The sequence below is a fragment of the Neopsephotus bourkii genome, unplaced genomic scaffold (genome assembly GCF_033783945.1).
Source record: "Neopsephotus bourkii isolate Nb327-2 ecotype Australia unplaced genomic scaffold, CSIRO-AGI_Nbou_v1 NB_1053, whole genome shotgun sequence".
Lineage (NCBI taxonomy): Eukaryota > Metazoa > Chordata > Aves > Psittaciformes > Psittacidae > Neopsephotus > Neopsephotus bourkii.
In genome coordinates, this window is record NW_026901542.1 from 2,912,603 (window position 1) to 2,938,281 (window position 25,679).

Here is a 25,679-nt window from a genome sequence, read left to right on the forward strand (position 1 = left end):
GGGACACTTCTTAATATTTTTTATTAATTTTTTAGGACATTTATAAAAGATCTCAATAGCTTGGACATTCAGTAGCTCATTTACAAGTGGCATCACTTCTTTTCCTACCACTTTTTGTTCCCAGGCATATTTATAAAATCCTCCCACATTTAACAGGAAGTCTTTGATTAACATTGCCCCGTTTTGCTTTTCTCTTCCCCTTATCTTTTCCTTTCAAGCTCCACTGGCTGAATACTCTTCCCTGATTGCACCATCCTTCCCATTTCAGATAAATTTATCTTTAAAATCTCCCCTTTTAGCCATCTCTATTTCCTATTCTTCTCCTTGCATTCTTCATTAGTGTCACCATTTTGAATTGTACCTTAATTACAATTTTTTAAGAATCCAAGTTCTTTTGCAGGCTGGAAAATTTAGATTGAACCTTTAAACTCAGTAGTTGTTTGGGTTTTTTTAATTCCTTCTGTTTGCTCTCATGAGATGTAATGCTGCTCTGCTGCTGAACACCATTAAATCATCCTTTATTATGCGGAATTCAAGACGGTTGTTGTAACTGACTTGAAGCTTCTGCAATTTCCACAGCTGTCTATAAAGTCTCCTTCATTGTTTTCTCAAGAATTTCATTTGTTTGAAGCTTCCTTCTTTAGCTGAAGCATTAGAACTGATCAAGCAGCAATACTTCATTGTTGTTTTCCAGTAACTATTTTCTTCTCCCAAAAACTCCCACAGGAGAACTGGGAAATGTGGGTCAGGCTCAGGGAACCATGCCTGGTATAACAGCAACAGCTCCAAAAGGCAAGCTGGAACCAGGCTGCAACACAGGTCTCTTACAAAATAACAAACAAGTATTTGTTGGCAGTAAGGATTATTATTTTTATCACTACACCTGGCTTCTGTTTCATGTTTTGCTATGAAAGAGCTTTTATCTCTAACTTCACTGAAGCGATGTTAAATGAGCACTTCAAGGACAACGGCGGAGTCTGCTTGGAGGTCAGGTCAGAGAGGTGTTCTGCACTTGGGCAGCTCATGAACAGTGCAAAGCAAGATAAACCAAGCAAAACAAGATAAAAGAAACAGAACAGCCCATAAAGGCAGAGTGTTTGAGTACTGAGACCCAGAGACAGTCATGATGCAAATGTCAGAGACCTACAATGTTATGAGAGGTTGTTTTTTTTCTTTCTCTCCTTCCTCCCACTGAGGATTGCCTCCCTGTAACCTAGAGGTATATTACCTAGGTAATGTTACTTAAATGTTATAATTCACTGTCACTAACACAATGCTGTTATCTAACATAGGACATTAGGAAGCAAAAAGCTTTACACTTTCACTAACGTTAGAGAACCTTCAATACTCACTGATGACAGCAGAAGTGTGTGAGTCAAAAGGAACCTCTGGGCATGGCAACATATATGTTGTTGCCAAAAAGACAGCTTTTTTGCTGTCTTCCTCATTGAAGCCCAAGTTAATGACAAAGCAATAGTCTTCTTTTTTATTTCCTGGCCTGGATTGGTTTGTATCAGATTTTTGCATTACACAGCTAAGATTATACACATCATCCAGAAAGGGTTAGGGCTTTTTTACTGATTTTTTTGTTATTCTGAATATTCTCAACACTTCTGTATCAGCTGTATTAATAAACAAAATACATGCTACTGAAGAATAGGATACAGCAGCTTCTTCTTTAAAGAATAAGCTCCATAGCTCATAAGAGACCAAGCTAGCGTGGTTCAGGGAGGATAAAATTGTTCAGAAAGCATGCATCCAACATACATTAACATTTTCCAGCTATACTAAGCACAAGAAACAGAATTCTTTTCTCTAAGCCACTGAAGATTTTGTACAAATTATCATTTAAAAAATATCCTTTTTGACTGTGATAGACTTCAAAACCTGTCTTCCCTTAAGTTCTTCTACTTTATCACTTTGCTTGATGTCATTAATCATATCCTTCATGCTTGCACTGAGTAGCACGGAAGAAACTATAGTCGTGCTTGTCTTTACACCAAAGTATCCCTAAAATCAGCCCAAGAGTCTAACATCTTTTTTCATGCCAGGTATCGATTTATCTTATTTATCTACAGAAGAAACAGATGTAGCCACTTGAAGATGCAATTGCTCATAGCTTTGAAGATACCAGTATTAGTCCAGATCAAAAGAGTGAGCTCAAGACACAGAGCACTTCCTCCACCTGCCTCCTTTCATAAGGATCAGACTAGATGCAACACACAAAGGTACATAGCATACAAAAACACTCCCCAAAGCTTCTGCTTCTAGATGCAGACTACAACCCCAAACAGGTGAACAAGATACTCCAGTTTTCAAATAGCTGCATAGCACCAAGAACCATTTCAGAAAGATGTTGGTGAACATGGATATTTCTCCAATATCATTTTGTTTGGATACTGGAATGCACGAAGGAATCCACTAATTATGGATATGATTTCTTTGACTTTTCACCCTTGTTTTGGCTAAAATGAAACACATTCTCAGAATCTGTACCATTCAACATTTACAAACAATTTTCAGTTGTCACAATGCAGATGTTATGTATTCAGCTTCCCAAAATTTAGTGATCACCATGTGTAGAAGTGTCCTATTCAAAATTATCAGAAAAAAAGTCTATACAATCAGTAAGAACAGAAGATTACTTATATATATACATATATCCTGTTATTACCTTACCTTTACAGATTTTGCAGCAACTGTGAGATAAGGGGATCTGTTGAGATTCTGGGCAGTTCAAAGCTGTACATCTGTCTTTTGGAATACGCTGCATTTTGTGGTTCTGTTAAATTGAGGTAATCAATTAATATTGTGAAATATGAAAGAAAGATAAATTATAACTTTAATGGAGTTTTAGCATTATAGCATACCAAAAAAAAAAACCAACTGCCTACGTCAAATTTCAGGTGCCTTTGAAAACCATTTGACAGGACAATGTCACACAGTAAAAGCATCAGGTACTCCCCTATACTCAAACCTTTTCAAGCAAGCAGAAGTGTGGCAATGGCTCTTGTTTTCTTATCTTAGATGTCAAGCAATTTGCCTCAGAAGTTTCTCTTGAAATTATGCCTGACAGAGTAACTATGGTTTCTAAGAAACTGAAGCAGCAGAATCCACTATCAAGGGTGCTCATAATGAATACTCTAAAGTAGCTGTTATTTATATAGCAAGTAAAATCAATCTTGAATATCTCTGATCTTCACACTGTGGCAGTAGCACTGTAGGAAACCAGCACTGATTTCCTGTTAGGAAACAGAGGGTTTCTCAGCTAAGTTTGGATCAGGCATCTGGAAATGTCCAAGGCCCTGAGAATATCTTCAGGCAGTTGGAGCAGGTCACACACAACCATTTCATCATGACCACAGGAAATGCCTGCCTTAGCAATCCAGATACTGCAGATGTACCACCTTTAGGGTCCCTCGGGCCCTAATTAATGTGTCTTGCAGTGCTCTAGTCATGCTATGGAAAAGACAGAACACAAGGCAAACAACAACATGCTCCATAGAGGCATCTGCCTTACAATCAGAAATCTGGTTACAATATGAGCTCACTGAACTCATGACCCTATTATTTCTGCATGAAAGTGCCTAAAATCATGCATATGGCATTGCATGGGTTATTACTATTATGGAGCTACCATTTAATTTCAAACCCTCTTTTTAAGCATGAAATATAAAGATGAAACACAAACACAATGGCCAGTATCAAACTTACTGCTCAAACTTAACCTTAAGCAATTTTGACAAAGAAAGCAACCTTAGCCTGGTAATACTGAACCAACCACAGATGTGTTGTACACCAGGACAAGCAAAGCCAGCAATCCCACAAAATAAAAAATTGAAAAAAAAAAACAAAAACAAAAGCCTTTGATAGAAATAATATTAATTGTAGTAGTCTAAATTGCATTTAATTCTTTTACACATTCTAATATATAAGGTAATTTTTCATTTACTTGTCCAGTAATAGAGAGAAAAGTGCATGCCTATAGGAGGCACAACTGCAGCAGTGAAACAAAACAAAAACTCTGTTTGGAATTGCATGCAGACAAAAAGAAGAAATTCCCTGCACTGCCTTGATAACATCATTATAAGCCTTCACGCATGAAATCAGTATCTGTGCCTTTCCTATTAAGTTTCTCTTCAGCTGGACTCACTAATTAAATCCTTTTATGGGAACTGCAGCAGTAATAAAATAGCGCCCACCTATGACTTAACTGACCAAACACAGTTTACAGTATGTGGATTTTCTGCTCTGAATTATCATTCATAATGCTGTGCAGCAGAAATCGTATATACTTCAGTCCTTGAAAAAGCAGCATTTGAATCTGCCAAAGTTGCTACTTAATATTTCTACCAGGACAGTCAGCCTGTCCATCAGTAAAGAATTAGAATCAACAAAATACGGAGGAGCACAGCCAACAGAGGCAGTTTGTTCATACAGTATTGCACTTGCCAGCTGCAAAAAACACAAGGCAACATCACTTAACATTTGATCACTTCTAATCCAAACAATTCTATGATTGCATTCAATGATTCTATAAGTTCTGATGGTTGTTAATTGTATTTTAATTCATTGTAATTTTTAATCCATTGACTAATCACCGGATTCATGTCCCAGATGTCATGTTGAAAATATAAGCTCGTAGTCCTGGAAAGCATACAACCTGAAGTTATTTCTGGTCATCTTTTCCTACTCCAGATATAAAGCTCATAAAGATTAAAATCAGCAGCAGTAAGACAATAGTCTATTTTATGTCTATTTTATGAAGCACACTTTTTCATAGCTGTATGAAAATTTTTTGAGATTTCCAGGAATTGGGAATAGATAGTGGCTGCACGGCCAGAGGAGCCAGCTCTGTCTGTGCCCTAGAAATGTGCATTCGGGTTTCCAACTCCACAGCATGCAGCTCACTAACCAGAAGGAATTCCTCCCCATCCCTTCTCCAGAGGGGCAACATGAGACCCACTGCAGCAGTTTGTTTAATTGACCCACAGCCATTCCTGGGGTATATTTTCTCCTTAAAGTGCATTTGTGCCCTGAAACACAATTCCGGTCATGCAGCTGGACAAGACTGACTCAGCATCAGGCATCTGTCCACAAATAAAACAACAGCCCTTTTCCACTTTCATCACTAGAAATACCAGACACCTGGTGTGCCAGCTCCCTTCCTTCTTTTTCATCTAGCTTTTCCTTTAAGGATTGTCCTGAATTCCAAATTAAGCCCTCATCACATTCATGCCTCTCCCTTATCTAAGCACCTAATTTTTTACAATAACATTTCACACAGGTCAATGGAAACATAAGGTAGTCTTCTGGGCTTTTTGATTACTGATGATGTAGACAATACCTAAGGAGGAACGAATGCAGCTTGATTGTCAAGCTGCCTAATCAAAGCTTACAGCTATGCAAAGTAAACTTGGTTGCAAAATCTGATGTGGAACACAGTAAGAGAAAATAAACGCAGGACCCTTCAGATGTTTTCCTGTTGCCATTGCCATTTCCTAAGGTAGACCTGTCTGAATTTCAACAGTTTCTTTCAGTGGGACTTTGATATTTCTAACATGCAAGATTTTTATTTTCTTTAACATCAACAGTCTTACCTTGCACTCAAACAGAACACAGTCCCCTGAGCTTGAATACACAGTTTCTCTTTGTCCTTCAAAGTAGGTTCTGCCTTCAAATACGCACACGGCTTCAGTAGAAAACAAAACAAAACCACACAATTTTGTGAGAAATTGTTATTACTCTGCGTATAAAACTGATGCATTTTCTTAAAGATAAAGATCCTGCATTTCAAAATGAAAACATTGAATCAGCTGCAAGAATATTCTAAACCCACCTGCAGGACTCGATGTCACAAGAAAAAAAAAGTCAGAGGAGAAAAAAAAAAACCTCAGAAGAACCAAAAAAGCACACATATGGTGTACAGATAGTTACTGAGAGAACAGAAACTGTCCCAGGTCACGCCAAGGAAGCCAAGACTGCCTGCAGCACAGCTCAGGGCAAAAAGTCAAATGGAGCTCTGAGAGCAGTGCAAGTGGCATTAATAGATAATCAGTTTCTTGAAGACGAATGTTGCATGACAAAGGGCGCTCACATATTTATTTGTTATCACCGTCCTTTGATGTTTCGTCACCCTACATAGTTATTTAAACATTACACATTTGTATCTTATCCCAGTTATTTACCATTACCTGCTAAAGCATAAAGTTTATGAATTTTATTGTACAGGAACTGACCTTCAGTGACTATCTTCTTTTTTTCCCCCAACAGAAGTAGTATCGAGTCTCCAATGATCAAATGACACAGTGACCCTCTTAGGATCAGTGTTTGTTATACCACAGCCTGGCCTGGTGCCACTCCTGTGCCCTGCCAGTACCAGTCTTTCATCAGCATGCCAACTGAGCTCATACTGGATTGCTCACTGAAGTTCCTATGCCGTATTTAAGGGTTACATAAAATATCTTCGCAGCAAACTTTGTTTTAAATGAGTCTGTTACTACAATTACGCTATGCAAAGTATGAAGGCTACGTAATGTCACTGCTAGGTACAGAAAATCAGATGTCACTTGCTTAGGACACAGTCAAGGCTCATCAAATAAGCATAAACATGAAATAGCAAGAGTAGGTTACCGCTTTTCAAGTTCTAGATTACATGTTAGAGATCTAATTTGCTAATCATTTATTTGGAGATGTAAAGCAATTATTCTACAATTCATTCACAGAGAGACTTCTTGACTCTGTTTAAATAGACTGCAATCTGTAGATAATTTTAAAATACCTAAAAGTACAACAGTTTTCATTGTGTGACCTATATTGATTACCATCACTATTCTTATTTTCAATTCTCCTTTACCTTCTAGCTTGCAGCTCCTTGATTTTACAAACTCCTTGTTACTCTGTCAGCATGTAAATGTCAACTCTTGGAACTGACATTGAAAAAGACTTGATGGGCATAGTGACAAAGAAGTTTTTTTTATTCAAATTCCAAATATGAGTTATCATACATTACAAAATAGAAAACATTTTGTGTGATATAAGCCTGCAGAGTACTTTCAAACAGTAATATCACAGCATGTTGCAACGCTCCAAAAACGATGAATGGCAGAGTTTGCAGTCAGAGTTAATAAAGTACAGAAAAGAGCCACAGAAGAGAGCCCTAGGGCTAACAGAAGGAAGAAGTTTGTACATCATCTACAAAGAAAGGTCAGAAAGAGTCAGAAAAGCTCAATACAGTGACTCCATCCTCTCCCAGAAAACAAGCTCTTCTAGAAGGATGTGAAAAAAAATCCTATATGAACCTTTACTGGGGACCAGCAGATCTGGAATTCACACAGATTGAGACAACCATGCAGTCATATATATCACCTCCTTTGTATTACAGGCCACAATCCTAAACTGAAATACTCATATATTAAGCCCTTTCTTTTGCGTCATACATTTCAAGTTTCCAAGAACAACTACATGTGACAGGAAAAAAATGAAGTATAGCAATGCCTTAGGACCACACAATGGCAATGGACTGATAACACATCCTCATGTTTCCAACAGGCAGACCACATCTCTTCACAGGAAAGGCAAAAACCAACAAAATTGCTGTCATCCTGTCTAGGAAGAAAACTCTCTCCTGAAGCAAAACCACTCTTAACATATGAATAAGACCACCTAGGCACCTTAAAAGCTATATATAGCTATACTACCTCAAAGCATAGTCCACTGAATCCAGTCTTCTCATCAATGGCGACAAACCTCTGATTCTTCAGAGAAACTTAAAAAATAGTGTACACAGAAAAAAAGTCAAAAGAATACATCCAGCCTAGTGTGAAATCATACAGTTATTTCTTGATTCCACCAACAGCTTTCGGAAGTCTTGGCATATACAATCCTTGTAATGCAGTGATGCAGTAATGCAAACACTTGCTGTCAGCAAGAAAATCAATTCCCCATGAAGCCTTGGAAACAATAAAAAATTACAGATTCCAGGGCTGTGAGAAATGGCTCTGCCCAGAGACCCCTTGCCCTTTTACTGTGGGCCTTCATACACGCAAAGATTGCTTTCACAAAGGCTAGAAAGTGGCAGGAGAATGCATGCATCTAGACACTTGCAGCGCTCACATCCCCACCTCCACAACCACGACACCTGACCATCAAGCAGCTAAGAAAATGAGATTTCATTCACCGAACGCCCTTAAATAAACATTGGGATATTGTCAGCAAGGTTATAGAGCCCCCAGGTATCAGGGACCTGCCTATACAAAGTGACCGAACTGTGTTTAAGAAAAAAGAAAACCTAGCCTAATAAATGTCCAATTGAAACTAAATTGAAAGCCTGTTAGCCTGAATAATCTGAACACAAGTTGAAACATGTTTTCTTACAGACTGCTGCTCTCACTAACTACATTCAATGGGGACATTTCTCCTTAAAATCATCAAAATTGACGGTACCTCGATCATTTCTTTCCTCCTAGCGTTCTCTAAAACATGAAGGATTCTGTATTTGGGCAGTTCCTTCCATTAAAAAGCAGCAAGAGCTAAAATACACTGAAGCTGTAATTCAGAGCACTGTCGCTTGGTTTTTCTCTCCTCACCTGTGCTAATCTAAGCCAAATGAGCTTACAAAAACCAGACAGGCACTTCATCTACATCAGTACCACTGGCTCCATGTTTATGTAGCAAGAATAATACTAGGGGGTTTAGTGATGGTGTACATTTGCTAGTACAGACTTTTTCTCCAGTGCCTCCTTATGTGCCTCTGTCTCCTTTTCTCTTGTCAGCCTGCTCTTCTGTTAGACAGCAAAAGATAGGTTTACGTCAGGCTACCTGAAGGCTTCTAAAAGCCTCACTCTAAGGTTGTCTGGTTAGGTGGGCGTTGAGCACACTTGGAGAGGTTTCTAGAAAGTCAAAGCTACTAATTTTCTTCTGCCCGACTTTCCTCTTACAACAGCAGGACCCATGACCCAGGCAGTGTAGAACAGAACGTTTCTCCTGCCTCCTGACAGCAACTGTCACAGCCAATACACATCCCATGATGGTGGTGTTTCATGTCTTTATTTTCCTTCAGAAATCAAGATATTTCAACAACATGAACATCTGGACTAGTACTGTGTAATTGGAAAGCCCAGCGAAGATTTAATTTCTGCTTGGCTAGATGCTTCCCATGATACTTTGATTAGTTTGTGATTGGTGTTTCTCCAGGGAAACATATCATCTTTCATCTTCCTAAGCCCTTTCATTCAACAGACTGAGTCACAGTCAAGAAATTAACTGATGATTAGTTGTTCCAGAACTTGATAGCTATTGCCTATGTAGGATTTCATCTACAGCTGAATTACATCAACCATTTCCTTTTGCCATCACACTTCCACATTCCCCTAGTACCTAAAACAACACATATTATTCAAAGCACAGGTTTCTAAGAAGATGAAACAGGAAGTCTACAAATCCTGCTAGGAAGTTTGACTCCTCTTCATCTATTTGTATACAGAAGGTGCTCAAGTATTACATTGGCAGTCATCAGTACAGGGTCTAAAGAATTATTAGCAAGGTCTGCTTATATTTATGCAGGTGAGTGATAACACAACTATTCCCTGTAGTATTACTTAATAAATTGTGATTACATAGCATCTTCTCCATACTCATTCAGCAAAAGGAATACGATGGCTGTGTTCACTCAGTGAATTAGCAACAGTTTGTCAAACCATCACTTCTCTTCCACAGCCCTTGTTTCTTCCTACTGGCCTCCAAATGACACTTTCCTCGTGTATTTCTTAGAATGGCTATGCAAAATCCATGACTCAGCTAACTCCTTCCCTCCATTCGCTGAGTTCACAGGTTGTCATGTAGTACATTTTCTCATTTATGTATTTATCACCTTTGCTATTTACACTGCATATGCCTTCCTCTGAGGAAGTACACTTCCCAGTGGTATCTAAGCTCATTTCAATTCAGACTTACCACCAACAGAAAGCAGGAAGTTTAGCACACTGGTGAACTCCTGAAAGTACTTTATTTTCTTGTATTCATAGCTGCCCAATGAGTGGCAGATGTGACTTGAAGTTCTGTGAAATCTGTCAGTAATTTTCAATGTACGATATGAATTTGATGATTAAATCTATGTTGCTCCATTCTTTTCTTCACAAATGTTGAGTTTGGGGATGGCGGGGGGAAACATCCAAAAAAAGCATACCTAAAAATAACCCTGCCTCATTCATTTCATTTTGCAGGTTCCTCCTGGGGCTCTCCTTGATTATATTTTCTACTATTCAGCGATCAAGCCTCAGGCATTGTGTAAATTCCACTAATCCTACTTAGCAAGCTTACATGGTGCAAGACCACTGCGTGGCTTTATCCTTAGAAATGGGCACAGAGATAATCGACACCTTTTCTCAAAGTCTCTCTTGACTGCCATGCCATTACTAGCATAGCTCTCACCCCTTTCTCATTTATCTTTGCAGGGATTCGGCATTACTTTTTTTATGCTCATCTTCTGGAGAGCACAAACTCCTCTGTTACTGAAGTCAGCGAGGCTGGAGGCTTGCTTTGGGTCATGCCATCTCCCTCAAAGATTCTAAATTATTCCAGATTCCAAGCTGGAAAATATATTGCTAATTTTTCTAGTCAATCGCTGCTCAAAAGCTGCATATATCTGCTTCTGCTTCCTCAGCCAAGAAAGGAAAATCTGATTTGAAACTTCATAACAATTAGGAGTCAATTATTATTTGCATCTTATTTCTTGTTAGACAGAAAAGCTACGTATCTCTATCACAAGGAAAACATCCAGTCGCTCTACAGTGTTCTTGCAATCGTTTAAAAGCATCTGTGGTGTGAGCCACCTCCAAAAACACTAACATGCTGTTCAATCACATTGGCAAGGAGTCAGTCTAAAATTATAAATTCTTTCACCTGCCTGTCATGTTTCCTATCTTTACATCAGCTACTACAGGGGAATGACACAATTCATCTATCCCATGTGTTCTTGCTGGGATGTCTTCTGTACAATACATCTGAGCCCTAGAATGAGGGCTCCTTGAAGCATCTTTTAAGACTAAAAAAGGCAATCTGAACACTGAAAAAGTGCATCAAAAAGTGACTAAAAACTCAGTTGGTAGCAGTTCAGCTGAGGCAAACAGACCTGACAGATGAAGTAAAACTTTTAAAGTAGGCTGCCTGACAGGGAGTATGGGAAAGAGCTTGCAACCAAAGCTAAGCAAAGACCCAATCTGGACAATGTGTTTGATGTCAGCTTCTCTTAAAAATGGCATTATTGCTATCATGGTAGTAATAGTGCCATTTTTTGCATTTGGCTGCCATATTCAACCAATTCAGCTTGATTGAATAAGTCAGCCAAAATATTTCTAAAGATAGACATACACAACTTCAGCTTCAGAGCAAGGGATCATATTCTGCTTATTAAACAGAACTGGAATATTTTCAACTCTAAACATGGGATTCTGAAAACTTGACTAACGCAATCAAAAGGCCCATCCATTTTATGCCAAATTTGCTATGTTGGCCATTCAATACTCAAGCAACTTTCACTGCAAAATGTCAAACGATATAACCAAATGCCAAGACAAAAGCCTTACATGGTATCAAAATAGGAAAATCAATTAAGGTTAATATTATATGAACACTGTATTACATTTATAATAAGAATTAGAAATAGCACAACAATCTGCCAGACCAAAAGAGCTCCAATGCAAACATTACATGCCTGCTTAATTCTCATAAAAGTGGGATTAGATATTACCTGATGGAGTCCTTATGTCAGCTATCTGCAATAATAGTGACACAGTTGTATTTAGTGAAGGTGCCAACAGATATAGTGTCAAATGCTGATAGCTACTAATGACAGGGTGCATGTCTGAAAACTTTGTTAAGAGAAAAATGGCACAGTCTAGAAAAAGTAGATACCTCCCTAGAATGCCTTGTACTTCATGACATGATTAAACTCACACATACACCCACCAGAAAGCCTCAAATCACAGCGTTCCATATGCAAGACAAAATCCAATTAATAGATTAGGACTGAGCATTGAAAGTTTCTGAAAGCAACAAAAAACTGCTAAAGACCTGTGTACTTCTGAGTCACTACTTAGAATCTATGACATCTAAATAGTTATCACCCATCAGCATTAACTTACTGCATAAAAAGAATGTTGTGTTATCCATTGCCATGTGGTAAAACCACCTATGGACATGATAAGGGAAGACACCCATTCCTGCAGCAACACTTACACAGGGTAGCTCTTACTATTCTCCACAGAGACTTCAAATAGGGCAGAGGTAGAAATAAAGCATTTTATTCATTGGGGTATTTTGCCCAGATTTGCCATGAAAAAATAGAGTGCACCAATTATGCATTATTGTCAAAGACAATAATTTTTGCACGTGACTACTGAGATAGCCACTTTCTGTAGCTTTGTGGACACAGATCGTGAGAGCATTTTCAATAAAAGATAAGTACCTTTGCATGGCAACACTTTCAGACATTTTGGCAATGTTTCATTCAACAGCATTAAAAAACACCCTATACAAACACCAAAACTATTCAGTTCACCTCAAAAAAGTAAATCTGGCATTCATTTGAGTAAAAAGAATTTGGAAGTGACATTTCCACACTCCAAGCATTTATGGCTACTTCCAACAGTGGTGGGAGTTTCTGACCGAACAGCTTGCCACGCTATTCAAACACCCGTAAAATACACCCATATATGAGTGACTGCCATGGACCCTACAGATGCTCCAATTCTCAAACAAACTCTCTTTGATTCAGCACAATTTTCACAGACTCTTTGGTTAGAAATTCTGCATTGTGACTTTAATGCACATGACTCCCTGGCGAAGGCATCCTGTGACCTGGCATCTTGTAGCTCCATTTCACTGTATTTAGTTTCCTATCAAACCCAAGCGCTTTCGCTCCCCATACAAATGGCAGCCCCTTGTTAATTTCGATATTACAGTAATAATCACGTATGCCTTATCTGCATAATGGCACAGCCCAGTCTAATGTTTTTGGATATTCCCAGGAGTGGATTAGTGCACAGGTGGAGCACTGTATCTATTGCTGTTGTTAGATCTCAGTTCTTTCAAAGCACCTGCATCTAGCTGCATGCAGGGTTTCACACTCCCAACTCGTCTTCCACCCATCTTTGCTCCTGCATAATGAAATCTGCCTATCCCCCTGTCTCTCCTGGGAGACCCATCATCTTCCTCTTTCATTTCAGTAAGAATGACAGGATTAGTTGGCATAATCACAAACACTCCAGAGAACTCTACTTAACATTCTTAAGCTAAGTCCTTAGCATTAGTTCAGCAAAAGGTTTTCAACACAGACAGCAAGGGTAAACACATTTTTTGAAATCTTGATTAAAGTCGATTATGCAAATGGTTTTCCAAATTTGTTATATACTCACTCTTAGCATTCATTATCAAACAGCATTTAATCAAAAAAATCAGAAAAATCTGCTGATACCAATATTGTTGGAAATCTTCAAGACAACTTTAAATATAAACCTTTGTGCGTCTAACATCATGACCCTGTTTCTCAAGGCTGCCAGAAGTCACTATTCTCCACCAAGCATTCCCAAACAATACAACACTTCGTGTCTAAAGCCAGCTCAGGATTTGAAATAATTAAAAATGTAAAAGTAGCTGGAGCAGATGCTCACAGATTCTCCTTTGTTACAGCTAATTTCTCCAGAGTGCATCAGCTGATGCTCCAACCCAGTAAGAAAAACAGTAAGCTGGAGTTCATAGCAACTGTTAATGTGACTCTTCTTTTTTGTTTGGGAACTACATCAATGAAAGAAATCCTTAGAGTCATTGATAATTACAAAAAAAGTCATATCTATGCTAGTATTCCTATCATCTTCAAGTGGATCTTTCCAGATGTTAGACTCGGAGTTCACATGTTTGTGTAACCAGGTGTGTTTGTCTAAATGGAGCTGCAGGGTATGCCAGTCTCTAGGACAGCTGCAATACTTTCCTCTTAGTGATACATCAGCCAACTCGCTTTTTGCATCTTCCTTTGTCTACCACTATATGGAAACCAATAATCAGAAAGTACAATTAAAAAACAGATTTCACTTTTAATTACTGCCTATTAACATTAAACCTGCATAAGGCCAAGTACAGTTCTGCAATTTTAATGGCACAGAAAATGGTACACCTTTAAATGTAATTCCTTTCGTTACAAAGAATCTCAGAAATGACTAGAATAGGTTAAATAGTACTAAGATGAATTTTAAGAAAACCATTCCCAGTGTTTTTCAGTTTTTTCAAACTCTTGGAAACACGAGAGAAAACCAGCAGTGTGCATTAATTCTTCAATTTATTATCAATATTTCATTAGCAAAGACCTTGTTTGCATCTATATCCAATAAACCTTAAACTCTAAATTGTCAAATCCTACAGAACAAAGGACAAAGCTACCTTACTACAAGTAATTGATAGAAATAATCAGTACAGCTCTTTAACCGAATTCGCTCGCTACACCTCCCTGCTTGCAAGTCAAATATGGTCTGCTAAGAACTGCACTCATAAAAGCAGCATCTGATTTGTTTTGCAATATGACCTTCACGATCTGGGGGGGAAGGAGAGGGAAATATAAGGACTATCAATCCAAGCAAGAGAGTTTCATCTGTTCCACAAAATATTTTATTTCAACAGCTCCCTTAGGATTTAACAGACCTTGATATCTGGTCTTGATATAGAAAAGTTAAGACTTAAAAACGTGGAATTTTATTTGAAATAATACATGGCTCTTGCTGTATATGATCAATTGTAAGTGCAAAAAAAGAATGATTGGGACTTGTTTTAAACAGTACTGGTAAATAGCTTTCTAGATGACAGGCTATTGCAAGGTACACAGAGACTAGTTTTCAAAGCAGAGCAGAAGCCAAGGTGAGGATTTTTAACCTGTTTGCTCACAATGTAAGAACCAACCTGTTTATTCCATTGAGTTTCCATGGGACTCAAGAGGTCACACTGGAAAGGTGCAAACGTGTGAATGAAGTTAGTTAACCTGTTATTAAAATAAGGATGTGATGCCCTTATTTATATGTCTATTTTAATTTTCTGGTTTAAAATGTATTTATTTATTCCCATATTTCTTCAGAGCAACTCTGCAATAAAGTACTGCAAAATTAGTAAAAGGAAAAAGTTGTGGTTAGCTGCTTACACCAGACTACCAACTCTATACATCCAGAGCCACAGAGGACCATGGACAAGATTTAAGCATTTTGAAGTGATATGCAACTACTAATAAGAAACCTGAGAAGTTCAAAACTACCACATGCAGGATTGTTATCTATCTCTTCTATGCTGTACTCAGATTTGATTTCTCATTTAGGTGTCTTAAGGATCTACAGAGTTTCTGGATATGGCATGAGAAAACATCTACAAAGCTCTTTACAAGCCTATAAAATTTGCATTGAGAGGATGCTGCACTTCAGTGACTATCAGTATAACCTGAAGAGACATCCTAAGGGAATAATACCTGAGTTTACATCTCTCTATCAAAGTAATAATGATATAGAGAGAATCACACCTGTTCAACTTCCCTATCTTCAAAGTATTTGAAGCACTCTCTAGAAAAAACAGGTATGTGCCTATTTTCCTGATGAGTTAAGTGTATTTTCTCGCTTTGCCATCAGGAATTGGGGGAGAGAGGGGAACTCTAATAACTGAAACCAGGTGTATTCTGTGCCAACTTATTACATAAAACAATGATGTTACTGGAATACCATTCTAACTACAATATATAAGCGTATACTGGAAATCATAAATGGGCAAGATAAAAATAATCCTGTTCTTCATCATAATAGCTTTTGACAATGCAACACAGCAAATTTAATTATATCTTCCAATTTTATTCATCTGTCAGAAAAAAAAAAAGCAAAACTAGATATTAAACAATTTTAAGGGATTTTAACCAAATGTCACCAATTAAAAACAATGAAACCATGAGAAAATGGTCAAAATTCTACTTGAAAAAAGTTTGCACAAACTTATTCCAAAAGCAAGCAGGAGACCAGAATCTTCATTTACAAGCAGAAAGTTAGAGAAATTTCAGCAAGCAGAAGGAAAAAATACTAGTCAGCTATTCTGTACAGAAAGGCTTAGAATGGGCAACTGCCCTCCCAAACAAATGGACAGAGCTTACTCCTTAGTGGAAACTAGTACCAAATAAAACCCTCCAAAAAGACACAAATTAGTAAAAACATTCTCTAAACTGGCAAAGAGGCAGAACAGTGATACATGGGAATCACCACAGATACACTTCTGTGCTGGGTACTGTGAAAAGAAGCAAATTGTGGGGTTGGAACTAGATGATCTTAAGGTCCTTTCCAAGCCTAACTATTCTATGACTCTATGATTCTATGATAAATAGCAGAAACTGTTCAAATAAAGAGGACTGCAACAACTGTTTGAAAGAGATCATGAAGAGAGTATGAGAAAGGACTGTTACACCATAGCTGATGAGATTTCAGTTTTAAAGTTGTGTCTCGCATGGGACAAAGTAGCTGTTATTTGAAGCCAAACATACTTTATAAGCTGACAGATGTAGAAACAGTGACCAATAACAGCCTGGAGGTCTATACGTCAGATACCTGCAAGTGATGGCTAAGAGAAGTAAACCATGCAGCAAAAGGTTTACTTCAGTACATGTTCCCACTAAAAAACTTTCAAACTTCCTCAGCCCAAAAGACTGAAAGCCAGGGGCCTGAATCATTATCTTTATAAAAAAGACAAATAAAGGATAACACTAAGCATCATTTAATGTGACTTTCACTGAACCAATTTCATTTGTATTTTACATCCCTTAGATTGGCAAAGAAACAGGACCACGTTATTATTGATGGGTTTGTGGTGGGGGCTTTTTCAGTATTTCATTTATTGAGTTTCAGCCTCCACAACCTTCCAATTTTTTTATTTCACATGACAGGCACTGTCAGAAAACTGTACATGTTGTCTTCTTTTACTCCCATGGCTCCTACCAGTGTCTCCCCTATGCCAGCTTTCCACTCAGATGACCCTTCTCAACATGGCAATCCTGTTAGGAATGAGAGTGTCAGATGCAAACTGCACAGGCCTCAACAAGCTATGAATCTTGGTTGGTTAGTTGTGTTTGGTATTTTGCTCTATCCAGCTCCAAGAAGTGCTTCTATCTCAAACTTGTTACTTTTCACTGACCTTGTCCAAAAGCTGCAGTTTTGGGGTTTTCAGCTAAAGAAAAGTTCTGCTCTTTTCAGAACATGTGCCTATTAAAGATCATTGTTACTACTACAGAAATTTGCAAGATCTACGGAGGAAAAGCTCCAGGCAGAAACTAGGACACCGGATGCAAGCTGCTGATTTGGCAATGTGCTCCTGGTTGTGGGACCAGAAAAACCACACTTCAGTGATGCAGGTGCAGAGTGACAATGGTACATCACTAGTGAGAACAAACATACTAAAATCAGCACACAGCCACATGAACACCCACATATCCTAGGTGATATCTGTAACTATAAATAGAAGCAGAGGGGGGTTTTAAAACTATTATTTCCCAGCCACCTGACTAAGCAAATTCTAGTGAAATCAGCATTACTAAAGTCAGAATAGTAACTTACTAGAGACTGGAACACTGCCAGCCTGTCCACTCCCAGCTGTCTGAAAGCAAAAATATTCATACCTAACATATGTTAATGTTTCATTTTCACTGGAAATAAACTAGAATAATAATGTGCTGCAGGTATTTTGCATTTTTTAACTCCCTAGTAAGAACATAATGAGAAAGAAATGGAAAAGGATAGGTTCTTTTCCCAGACAGCCTTGCCAAAATAGGTTATAAGAAGAGCAGGGAAGAGCAGAGCATGGCTTACAGCAAAATTTCCCCTGGAAAAAAAATGTTTTTAATTTTCTACCACTAAAATTGCTAATATTGTTTCAATTTCTTCTTAATGCAGATTGCTACACGTTCAGTGTAATGTATTTTAATGAATAAGTATTTTCTTAAGCATACTTTGTTTTAGAATTCATTCCACAGGCACACAGTAAGACTAAAACTAGATGATTTTACCATTAACTGGAATTCTCTTCATATACTAATCCATTGCCTCCAGATCTAGAGTCTTCCAGTGGAGTTCCATAATGCATGGGGTCCAGAAAAGCTAAAAAGGCACTTGCCTAGGAGGGAACAGTGCTTTGATGCATTAAAAGTCTGACTGACGCACAGTGCACTGACACCCCCAGCCCTCCTCTGCTAAGATGGAACAATGAAACTCAAAGGATGTGGAGGAGGCAGAGGAGGAGGAAAGGTAACACAGAAGCAGAATATTCTGAGAAGTCCAATTACTGTGAGCTGTATTTCAATTTACAGTGTAGGACAGGCATAGGAGGAGTGAGTTTCCTGCTCAGTGGGGAGCTGCAAGTGAAAAGACTCAGTGTTTCCTGTTTAAATGGAGGTATACTGTCTAACCTACAAAGGACAAAGGTCATTAGAGACTACAAGCTCCACACCGAGAAGCCCCTGATAATCCTGCAATTTGATATGCAACAGGCACAAACCGAACATATTGCTATGGTGTAAGACTAGATTGAAATTTTCCATGTCTTTACCATGGAAAATAAAGTAGTGACTGAGAAGCTAGGGTCGAGGGTGAGATTGTCCTTGACTACCAAAGCCAGGGGGATTCTTTCCACTGTCTTCATCACAGGAAAGGCTTCAAAACATTCTTAAAGCATCTCAATGTTCAGCTTCCCAAGATGTTACCCTTCCCAGAGAAGGCTCTGAGGAGATCCCAATGTGCGCAAACTACTGATGGAAAGGAATGAAGAAGAGAGAGAGAGACTGTTCTTAGTCATGCCCAGTGACAGGACGAGAGGTAATGGGCATGAATTAAAACACATGAAAATCTATTTGGACACAAGCAAGCAGGTTGTGTTTTTTTTTACTGTGAGGGTGATTGAACACAAGCACAGGTTGCCCAGAGTGGTTGTGGAGTCTGCATCTGTGTAGATCGTTTAGTCCTGGGCAGCCTGCTGTAGGTGACCATGATGGAGTATAAGGGGATTGGATCAGATGACCTCCAGAGATCCCTTGGTACTTCAACCATTCAGTGGGACACAGATTGCAGGAACTATGCTGAATTCACAGACAATATATGCATCAATTATGCTTTTCCACTATAGCTTTGCAAATCTAAAATAACATCACTGATTTTATTCAAGGATACTTTTTTTCCCTTGAAAAATATTTCTTTAGAAAAAAATGTGTCTAAATGAATATAAATACTGCCTTTCTTTTGAAGACACAGAGTTGCTGGAGAAATAAAAAGGTATAAAATGGGCAGTAAAATACTGCGTTAACTCATCTCAGTAATACAAGTGTGCATATTATGCTTTTTATCTGCCATTACAATGTGATACTATCACCGTATGTTTTTCAAAAGCCTGAGAAATAAGGTTGATGTGAATCATTTCAGCATAGAAAATCCAGAAAGCAGAGGCTAAATGGACACTATTCTGCTAAATGACAGATAACATTCATAATTTCTGCATGCTGACTACAGCAGATTTTAATAAATAGCATGGCTCCAGGTAATAATCTGGTGCCGGCTACATTTCAGGTATCTGCCAGCTTTGTTCTGAACTAAGCTAATTTATGTGATTCTTCCCAATTAAAAAAAAAAAAATAGAATTCATGTGTTATTTACATTTGTATCTTGAAAAAGCCACATACCAATATTCATGACCGAAAAGCAACTTTTGCATTAGCCAGAATGTTGCTTCTTCTTTATATTCTGAAGTGTGCACTTTTGTAAAAAGCTATGATAAATGACTACTCATCACTTCACTGCTAAAACCTGCCTCTTCTTCCTCCAGTACTGATGTCTGTTCTGTCATTCGACCATTTCTCTGCCCTGCAGCCTCTTCTTTGTGCCACTTTGAATGCAGAAGTTCCTTCAGCACTTGGTTGATCAAGGCAGGGTCTGTTGTGTCACCATGCCACTGATGGACATTACCTAAGCCAAGACAGCACCACTCCTTCTGCCCAGGAAAAGAAGCTGACAAATTTGTGAGAAGATGAAAAACTCAGTGAGCAGCACAGGATTTAATCCATAATACCTCGAATCCACCTGGATAAATGGTGAATTTCAGAGAAACGTTAATGAATATTCCTTCAGGCTTTAGGTAAAAATTTTGCACTCTTGCAGATGGCCAGTTGCTGTGCAAATGAGAAGCAGATGGGCTTTCACAGTTCCTTCCCTCTGTGTCAATAGGCTACAAGGAGCCTACTTGTAGAAGCCTGCAGAAGAGTGTAGCTTTGAGGGGGAGGGAAACAGTGCATCATGCAGAGCAAGAGGGGAAATGCCCTTAATTTTAATAAAACCAGTAGAAGTTTCTGTAAGCTAACAAGACAGGTCACTGCATTCAGAAACCCACGCATGTTGTAAGAACTGCCATGTCCATATTTGTGTTTTAATTGTTTTGTTCAAAAATCCGTTCGGAGTTATAACAACCCTTTATACACTCTTTCTTCATGCCTGCTAGTAACAGGAGCATGAACCAATCCAGTGCAGTCCAATGCTTCTCACACTTGTTTAAAATACTTGTGTTAGAGTGCAGATTTGGCTAAAATGCGCCCGAAATCCATCAAATGCCCTGTTTAATTAAAAAAAAAAAAAAAAAAAAAAAAAGCAAGTACATGGAAAAGTCACACCCTGCAGATTTAAACATAATGGCTCAGACTTTAACCTCCACTGATATCTGTTGGGATAGGTTTAAATAGTTTGAGAGGAGGTCTGTAAGTATCTATGGTATCACTGGGAGGAGGACACCAATAAAAAGAGAGCAATTTCTTCCTGGAGATCAGTCTTTGCTGATGGGAATTATTACTGCACCAGATGCTGTACAAATATCACTTCATCTTTTAACAAAAAAAGGTAAATATGAAAATCACCTGTTTTTTTAAAAAATGCACTGGCTCCATTTAAAATATATATATATATTACATAAGCTATTGGAAGCAAGGCCTTAGTGTTAATACACTGACTAATAAAAATGTTACCGTAAAAAGATTTGCTGACCCAGTACCAATTGTCTCATAAGACATTGGCAGTCCTTCCATAGTTCACTTGAAATAAATGAACTTGTCCTTGTACTTCTTAAGCCAAGTCTGTGGTCCAAAGCAATACTTTATAGGTTCACTAAGGGAGCTTAATCTCTCCCCAATTCCTATCAGCACCTATCACCACACAATACATCTGTCTCTTCAGAGGAGAAAAGAATTTAACCATCTCTTGCACATAGCTTCTCAGATAGGTTTAAAATTGCATTGGGAATAGAAAAGAAAGTTGTCTCTGCCTTCCAGCTTCAAACATTTCTTCACAGGAAGTTCCCATTGATCTAAGATGTACGTTCTGATAGCTAGACTGATTTCTGAGTTGAATAGCTTGTCTGCAGCTGAAACATATACACAATACACTGGCCAATTTGTGTCCCTTGAAAAATGTTGCTTCTTTTAGCCCATTACGACTAACAGAAAACACAATGAAAATTTGCATGCGTTGCCATTCCTTACACTACCAGCATGGACCTTCACACAAGGCAGAATAGAACAAGCTGTCTGAATACCCTCAAACAAAGGTACAGACTTAGGGAAAAGCATCAGGGTTTAGGCTGTTTGTTTGCTTCATTTGGCCCACAAGGCAATCAATGATGATTAAAGATAAATCTACAACATTCCTTACCAGATGCTCTTCCCTGAACTAAACATTTAAGAAAAGCAGAAAGAGTTAGTAGCACTGAAATTTCTCAAGCGTTGAACGCCATCAAACAAGACACATATTGGACAGTGCAGCTTTATTGTAAATGCTGGGCTGAAATTAAATTCCTAGGGCTTGGCAGCTTGGTAGGCTCTCACGAGCCTATTAGCATAAGTGCTAATGTCAGAAGCAGGTTTAAAAATCCATCACTTTCCATTCCTAGCTGACACACATTACAGTAACTGATGGAAAGATTAACCTCGCAACTACCTGTCTAAAAGTTCAGTATCTACTCATCACTTGGGTTCCCTTTGCAATTCATGGAAAGAGATATCTACCTCCAAAAGGAAATTCATTCCATCTCTTCCAGCTCCCTCTCAGGACCAAATGTCCTCTGGAGATGCCAATCCCTTTCACTGGCTATCAAGAGAGCTTAACTGATGATGTCCATAACTAACAAACAAAACACAACAGGTAATGAAAGTGTAAATGACAACAGGCTTAAAAATGCTTGATTACAGTCTGCAATCCTCCATGCAGTCTGAGCATTAGCACAAATCATGGCACCGTTTTGGCCTGTATCAGCCAACATGCTCTGAAGCAATGCCAGGCATGGCTAGGGGGACATCACTGATCAGAGGCCATTTCCAGTCAGCCATCTGGATGCAGATACTTTGTTGGAGGGAAGCAAGTTTAGCCATGTAGGTGTGGGCCACATGTGCCACCTGGCACCACTGCCACAGAACTGTGCCTGCCCTAGTCTATTTACCAGTACAAATGAAGGACCTTCAGACTGTATTCACAAATTCAATGTGCTTAAAGCCATGCAGAAAGAATCCATCCTCAGTCACTCAGGGGGAAAAAAGAACAAACCAAATAAACCAAAAAACCACAAAGCCTGCTTGCTGGACACTGTAAAAGCCTTGAACGCTCTACACTTTCACTCTGCTACACCAGGTGCCATTAAATCAGATCCCGCTTGTTTCATTTTTGGTGGCTTTGTTTGAACACTACCAGAAGAAAGCAAGTGTGGAGGGAAGCACTCAGTCCCAGGTGAGACAGCCACAAAGCTGCCACAGCTATCACTGCCTGGGCAGTTCAAAGTCACACAACAGTTTGGCAGAAACAACTCATCATCTGGTACATGGTACCACAAATACCAGGAAGGAAACAAGAGATATTCATAAGTGTTCTCTCTTGAAACAAATACTAAACCCAGCTAAAGAACAGTGTATTAGGCACCACCTTTTCTCAGCAGTTATGACTGATGTCCAGTACTAAGAATAATGGCTCCTTGAGCAGCACAACCCAGTTTGCTGCCTTTCCAATTATAAGCCATCTGTGTTCACTCTACATAATCCAGTCAGATCCTACATCCCCTGATACTGTTCTGAGAATTGAAAGAAGTTATTCTCAGAACCTATCCAAGTGGAGGAACTCAGCTTTGACCCCTTGAGCAAGAATTGTGATCACTGAGCACACTGACCTCAGTAAAGTTCAGATCTTGAGTTGAAGGCACCAAAAAGGATACAGCTGTCACATATACACATGAGCTCAGCAACAACTCAGCAGTTCCACCAAACTGGCCTGGAGAAAATGCAAGGGTCCTGCAGTCTCCATTGCCTCTAACTTCCATTCTCAATGCTCTTTTCACTGGAATTTAACTACCTTGTCAACAGAACTCCAATTTATACTCTCCATCCTTTGGTTCCAGGGATTTGGCCACTTTAAAAAGTCGTTTGATTTTTTTAAAGGCACTTTAAATAAGCTAGATGAAATTAGGCATAATTTTGCAAAAGCAATTTTTGTTTATATTTTTTGATCTAATATTTTTTCTCGTAGCTTCTCAAGAGAGTTTTATGTGCTCATATCAGTTATAAACTAAATTATGCACTGGCATCAACTTAACAACACTGGAAGCTAAAAGGCTTTTGGTAATATTAAAAATATCAAATAGGCAGTATCAGAGTAAACTTCAAACTGGCTGTACTGGCACTTTCTTTCAATTAATTGAAAGGAGAGTAGCAGTGCTGTATGACAAGGTCAATGTCCATATGCTCATTCACATTTCTTGACCTTTATCAAGATTTCCAATAAAAGCAACTTCATAATAAGTCATACAATGTGAGCACCTCCCCATTAACATCTGGATGGTGAATTCCCAACTCAATTCACAGGCAGTACATTACAAAAACATACTTCAGAGGATCAGATTTTCAAACTCGGCCAACATGGCCAAAAATCCAAATAGAGGCTTGAACTCCATACATCTCACATCCCTGAAATGCCAATGCCCTGAGCCATCCAATATGCATGGAAATTCTGTGTAGCTGATTAAAAAAATAAAATATTTGAATTCTCATTTCCTCTCAGTTGGAATTAATCTACTCGAGTAAGTTAATAAGATTTCATAAAATGGGATGGTTTGTGTAACTTCTAACACAATTAAATATTAATAAACTCCTGTGGGAGCAAGATCAATGGAGTACAAAACGTCTTCCTGAATTTTATCTTACAACATGTCATTTTAACCAGTTATATATTTCTCTGTACTCTGTAAGAAGTTTTATACAGCAGTAGAAGAGTAATGAAACCACAGAGAAAAATCTCAGCATTTACAGAATAAAGTGTGTGCATCTCATGCTCAATTTCAGGAATGGATTCCTCCATACCCTAAAATAAATAACCATCACATATGGCACACACATCCATAATCAACCTAAAATATTGTATCTAGTCCATCTAGGCAGTGATTAACCTAAAATTTCTCTTCTCTGGCCCTATTTGCAACAAAATCAAAATGATATAAACCCAAAAGGTAATCACCTATCTTAAATGACAATATTAAATCACCTCTTTCCAGTTTCCTTATAATTCTCTCTGACCTTTTGTGAAAGAACATTTCTAGATGTCTGGTTTTTTGCTGGTCTCTTGGGTCTAGTATGAGTTTTCTCTTCCTTTAATTACAGAAGAAGAATCATAAATCTGAACCTCCATTTCTAGCACTACAACATAAGGTTGAAAGTACATTATTCTTGTGATAGAGGTCTTAGAAACACTGGTAAAAACAAACACCAGGCAATAGTTCTTGAATTTCTAGCAGTTTGATCTAAAAGACAGACTATAAAAGCCTGCAGAAAGTTCTTTATTTTTCTTCTTAAATATTGATAAGAAATACTTATGATTTAAAAAAAAATAAATAAATACCCTCACCTGAAAACTTAAGACCTTCTGGTTATCAATTGCCAAAAATATTTCAGAGAAGTCAAAGTTCCCCGATTCCTTAACTCGGATATTTCATTCCCTGACCAGTTCTTTCACTGACACGTTTACAGAAAGGTTCCTTTTCTGTACAGATTCCATATTCATTGAAGGAAGCACCACAGTAAAACTTACATTGACATTCTTTGCAGCACTTGCCATCCACATATGCCAGGGCAAAGTTAAGCGGGCAGTCAGAGAAGGGGCAAATCAAAGCCTCGCACTGCACGGTACCGTTCTAGAAGAACAAAAGGTGCACAACTGGTAGTTATATTTAGAAAGAGCAGAAATGTTCTCAAATACAGGAACTTAACATCTATATTTAAATGCAATGAACTCTATAACACTACCTAAAAATACTTTTTAACATGATTCTTTTAATAACTACAAGAACAGGAACTATACCTTTAGAATATCATGCATACAATCTTTTAGACATATATGATGTGTTCTTTGAGATGATAATGATCAAATTTATTTTTTTTTAGAGGCAAATCTATTTGGAGGTAAAACATTCTGCCAGTCAACAGCAAACTGACAGATCAGTGCGAAATAACAACCTCACAGAACAATACTCTGCCTTCTGATTTTCACATAAGAGACAATACATGCCTAAAAGGTAATAATTTCACTGCTGCAACAAAAATCTGAGACAAAAATACCTAA

At 38.3% G+C, this 25,679-nt stretch overlaps 1 protein-coding gene across 1 annotated transcript in view; it reads right to left on the bottom strand.

Moving 5' to 3' along the window:
- The window catches only part of NELL2 (neural EGFL like 2), a 156,350-nt gene that overhangs the window by 86,925 nt on the left and 43,746 nt on the right, over positions 1 to 25,679 (bottom strand). The window contains exons 9-11 of the mRNA XM_061361200.1: positions 25,149 to 25,251; positions 5,601 to 5,692; positions 2,680 to 2,782 (exon numbers count right to left, since the gene is read on the bottom strand). Coding sequence (XP_061217184.1) covers positions 2,680 to 2,782; positions 5,601 to 5,692; positions 25,149 to 25,251 — 298 coding nt within the window. The remainder of the gene's footprint in view (positions 1 to 2,679; positions 2,783 to 5,600; positions 5,693 to 25,148; positions 25,252 to 25,679) is intronic.